Genomic DNA, 4568 nt, shown 5'->3' with positions numbered 1-4568 from the left:
TCCTATTTCATCATCATAATAATTCGTTTCTTATTTTTTATTTTATTATTATTGTTCTCATTTTTGTGGGAGAGAAGAATAAGGAGAAGGAGAACGAAGAAGAAAAGAGTTGAGAATTGAGATCTTGCGAAATAAGAAACCCTAGTTTTTTTCCTTTCCCTTTTTAGGTGTTATCTGCAGAAATTTTCCCAATCGAATTCAGCTCCAACCTGCTACTGTCACCAATAAGGATTCTTTGGTCATTGTTTCAATCGCTACAGGTATGTTTTAATTCCCCATTTTCCCAATTCCTTAGCTCCATTTCTGTGTTGCTTAGAATGAGGGTAAAGAACAAAAGGTTTCTATTTTCATTTTATGTGGTCGGATTTTGTTGTCTTTGATCTTATTGTGATGGGAATCGACGGGGTTTGGTTGGTATAATGCATGTTTTCTTGTTTGTGATGTAATATAGCCTATGTTGGAACACTGTCAAACGTTGGAATGCTTCTTTATCGAATCATGTTGCATATGTGTATGCGCTATGTGTCTGCATTTGGGTAAATTGCAAATAATTTTTCAGCACAAATGACTAGCCAAGAGTAAGTGTTCTTGGTTATCATCAGTTCATGAATCTTACTTTCGCTTGTTAATGTTTATGCTTACGCCCTCTTGTGTATGTTGGTTGTGAGTTTCATTGTTTACTTGTGTATTCAAATGATGAATGATTTTAATATTGGTGCTTTTTGTCAATTTTGTAGAGTAAGTCAGTTTTTTTGGATTGTGTGCAATTAAGACGACGCAAAGATGATGTCAAGGTCGTATACAAATCTCTTAGATTTGGCTTCTGGGAATTTCCCGGCAATGGGGAATTCGTTTAAAGAACGGCGGCGGATGCCAAGGGTTATGAGTGTACCTGGGATTGTCACAGAAGTAGATGATGATCAGGCAGTTAGTGTTTCTTCTGATAACCCGTCAACTGTTTCTACAGATAGAATGATCATTGTAGCAAATCAGCTACCTTTAAAAGCAAAGCGACGAGAGGACAACCAAGGTTGGAATTTCAGTTGGAATGAGGATTCCTTGCTTTTACAACTCAAGGATGGACTTCCAGAAGAGATGGAGGTTCTTTATGTTGGATCATTGCGTGTTGACATTGACCCAGCTGAGCAGGATGATGTGTCACAGTATTTGTTGGATAAATTCAAATGTGTTCCTACTTTTCTACCCGCTGATGTTTTGGCAAAGTTTTATGATGGCTTCTGTAAAAGGCAGTTATGGCCACTTTTTCATTACATGTTACCATTTTCAACCGCTAACAGCCACCGTTTTGATCGATCTTTATGGGAAGCCTATGTGCTAGCAAATAAGCTATTTTTTCAAAAGGTAGTTGAAATAATAAACCCAGAAGATGATTTTATTTGGGTTCATGATTATCATTTGATGGTGCTGCCAACCTTTATAAGAAGGCGCTTTAACAGGGTTAAACTGGGATTTTTCCTGCATAGTCCCTTTCCTTCATCAGAGATATATAGGACTCTTCCTGTCAGGGAGGAGATACTTAAAGCATTACTCAACTCTGATATCATTGGATTCCACACGTTTGACTATGCTCGTCATTTCCTTTCTTGCTGTAGTCGTATGCTGGGTCTGGAGTATCAGTCAAAGAGGGGCTATCTAGGATTGGAATATTATGGAAGGACTATCAGTATTAAGATTATGCCTGTAGGGATTCACATGGGTCGAATTGAAACCGTTATGAAGATGGCAGATGAGGAGTGCAAGGCAAGGGAGCTCAAACAGCAATTTGAAGGGAAAACCATTTTGCTTGGTGTTGATGATATGGACATTTTTAAAGGTATTAATTTGAAGATTTTGGCTATGGAGCAAATGCTCAAACAACACCCCAAATGGCAAGGAAGAGCTGTTCTGGTCCAGGTTGTAAATCCTGCAAGGGGAAAAGGGATACATCTAGAAGAGATACATGCTGAAATAGAAGAAAGCTGCAGCAGGATTAACAGGATGTATGGACGGCCTGGTTATGAACCAATTATTTTTATTGATAGATCAGTTTCAGTTGCTGAAAAGGTTGCCTATTACAGCCTTGCTGAGTGTGTTATTGTCACAGCTGTGAGAGATGGGATGAATCTAACTCCTTATGAATATATTGCTTGTAGACAGGGAATATCTGGTAATGGTTCATGTTCCGATATTAGAAGCCCAAAGAAGAGTATGTTAGTAATATCAGAATTTATTGGGTGTTCTCCATCACTCAGTGGGGCTATACGTGTCAATCCATGGAATGTTGAGGCCACTGCAGAGGCAATGAATGAGGCTATCTCAATGAGTGATGGAGAGAAGCAGTTGCGGCATGAAAAGCACTACCGGTATGTTAGCACACATGATGTAGCATATTGGTCACGTAGTTTCTTGCAGGACATGGAGAGGGCTTGCGCTGACCTTCTAAGAAAAAGATGTTGGGGAATTGGTCTTAGTTTTGGATTTAGAGTTGTAGCACTTGACCCAAATTTTCGTAAGCTCTCAATTGATGCTATGGTTTCATCTTACAAGAGGGCAAGGAGTAGGGCCATTTTGTTGGACTATGATGGTACGGTGATGCCACAGAATTCCATTAATAAGAGTCCAAGCAATGAGGTTATCTCTCTTTTGGACACGCTTTGTGCAGACCCCAGAAATGTAGTTTTCATTGTTAGCGGAAGGGGGAGGAATAGCTTAAGTGATTGGTTCTTACCCTGCAAAAATCTGGGAATTGCCGCAGAACATGGTTACTTTTTGAGGTATGATCTTTGCTATTACTTACTGTATGGGTCATATAAAACATTTACGCACATAACTTATGCTATAAGTTAGAAGGGGCCTTTTGTCTGAATATGAAAAATGATGTTAATTTCCTTTTGTTACTCGTGGTAGTTTTCTTCCCAATCCAAATTTGGCAGTATTTAGTCATTTAATCTAATTGGAAATCCTTTTATCTCTGCTTTGACAAATGCTTTTAACAAGTCGTTTTACCCTGTATAAGTTTAAATTAGTCATGAGAATTGAGAAAACCCAAGATTAAATAGATCTAGGTATTCTTGTAAGTAGAGGTGATCAAATCTAGAAACTAAATTCACTAAATACTACTTTTTTATTTATTCTTATCCAAAATTAAATAAAAAGGGGTGTAATTATATATATTGAGGGCATTCTTGTAAATATATGTGCATTTGCATTTTTCTTCAGTATAGTTTCTTATCTCTTGACATTCAGTCATATGTTCTCTTTTATGATGAGGCGATGTTTTAAGAAATTTGAGCCCATTTCAGATGGTCGCAAAGTGCACAATGGGAAATTTGTGGTAAGAACATGGACTTTGGATGGATGCAGATTGCTGAACCCGTGATGAAACTCTACACAGAGGCAACTGATGGTTCCAACATTGAAACAAAGGAAAGTGCTTTGGTCTGGCAATACCGGGACGCAGATCTTGGTTTCGGATCTTCTCAAGCTAAGGAAATGTTGGATCATCTAGAAAGTGTTTTAGCCAATGAGCCCGTTGCCGTGAAGAGTGGCCAGTTCATTGTTGAAGTAAAACCCCAGGTATATATAATTTCTTTAAATCATTATCTAATAAAACCCGGATAAGCACTTAATAGCAAATGGTATCAGCAGCAGAGATCATTCATGCCTTGCCAGCAATTTTATTATTGGAGTGTTCATTTCAGCCATTGAGTGACAAATATTAGAGGAAAAGAAAGAAAAAAGGAAAAAAAAAAAGAAAAAAAGGGACATTTGCAGCCATAAAGGTTTAAAATTTGTTGATTGTCAAATTATAGGCAGGGTGGAACTTTATTTAATATATAAGAAAAAGAAATTTTGGAGATTCTTATAGTTCATTTGGTTGAACTACAAGCATATAGTAGAACTCCTCCATCAACTTGACCTGTGAACCTGAGCCGTTTAATCATAATATCTTTTGTTTTTTTTTTTTAAAACATTGGCATAAACTCTTATGGTTAAGATTGCTGTTGTGGACCCTGATGAGAGGTGACCTGCTTCATGTTGAATACATCTGTCAATGTTTTTCTTTGCAGGATGTGAGCAAAGGCTTAGTTGCCGAAAGGATATTTTCATCAATGGCAGAGAATGGCAAACAGGCTGATTTTGTGTTGTGTGTTGGTGATGATAGATCAGATGAAGACATGTTTGAAATAATCAGTAGTTCAATCTCAAGAAATATTCTTTCAGCCAATTCTTCTGTATTTGCCTGCACAGTTGGACAAAAACCAAGCAAAGCTAAGTATTATCTGGATGATACTACTGAAGTAATAAGCATGCTTGAATCTTTGGCAGAAGAATCAGATTCTTCACCCGACTTAGAAGAAATTGGAGATTCTTTTCAAAGGCAAGTGAGATTATGATGAGGTTTCTCCTGACTTTTTAGATAAAATGATTTGTTTAATTGGGTGTAATATTCGTGGGTGAGCTATCATTTGGGGCGTTGGGCTGAGAATGCTTTCATAATTTTTTTTTTCTTTTCCTTTTTTTTCCCCAATCTATTTCTTTTTTTATTATTATTTTTAATTTCTTCA

General features: G+C 37.2%; 1 protein-coding gene across 1 annotated transcript; it reads left to right on the top strand.

Annotated features, from left to right (window-relative positions):
• On the top strand, nucleotides 7–4501 carry LOC107630037 (probable alpha,alpha-trehalose-phosphate synthase [UDP-forming] 7). Its single transcript, XM_016333059.2, has 4 exons — nucleotides 7–260; nucleotides 738–2774; nucleotides 3303–3576; nucleotides 4071–4501. The coding sequence occupies exons 2-4, from the start codon at nucleotides 784–786 to the stop codon at nucleotides 4395–4397; spliced, it is 2592 nt and encodes an 863-aa protein (XP_016188545.2). The 5' UTR covers nucleotides 7–260; nucleotides 738–783; the 3' UTR covers nucleotides 4398–4501.

This window comes from Arachis ipaensis, chromosome B03 (assembly GCF_000816755.2).
Source record: "Arachis ipaensis cultivar K30076 chromosome B03, Araip1.1, whole genome shotgun sequence".
NCBI classification, from domain to species: Eukaryota; Viridiplantae; Streptophyta; class Magnoliopsida; order Fabales; family Fabaceae; genus Arachis; species Arachis ipaensis.
Note: the sequence above shows the minus strand (reverse complement) of the source record. Positions and strands in the feature narration are given on the sequence as shown.

Excerpts from the sequence above, each read along its gene's own strand:
- LOC107630037 (XM_016333059.2), top strand. The coding sequence starts at position 784 with ATGATGTCAAGGTCGTATACAAATCTCTTAGATTTGGCTTCTGGGAAT. Across the intron at positions 2,775-3,302 it reads GAACATGGTTACTTTTTGAG|ATGGTCGCAAAGTGCACAAT; the intron begins GTATGATCTTTG and ends AGCCCATTTCAG. Across the intron at positions 3,577-4,070 it reads TTGTTGAAGTAAAACCCCAG|GATGTGAGCAAAGGCTTAGT; the intron begins GTATATATAATT and ends TTTTCTTTGCAG.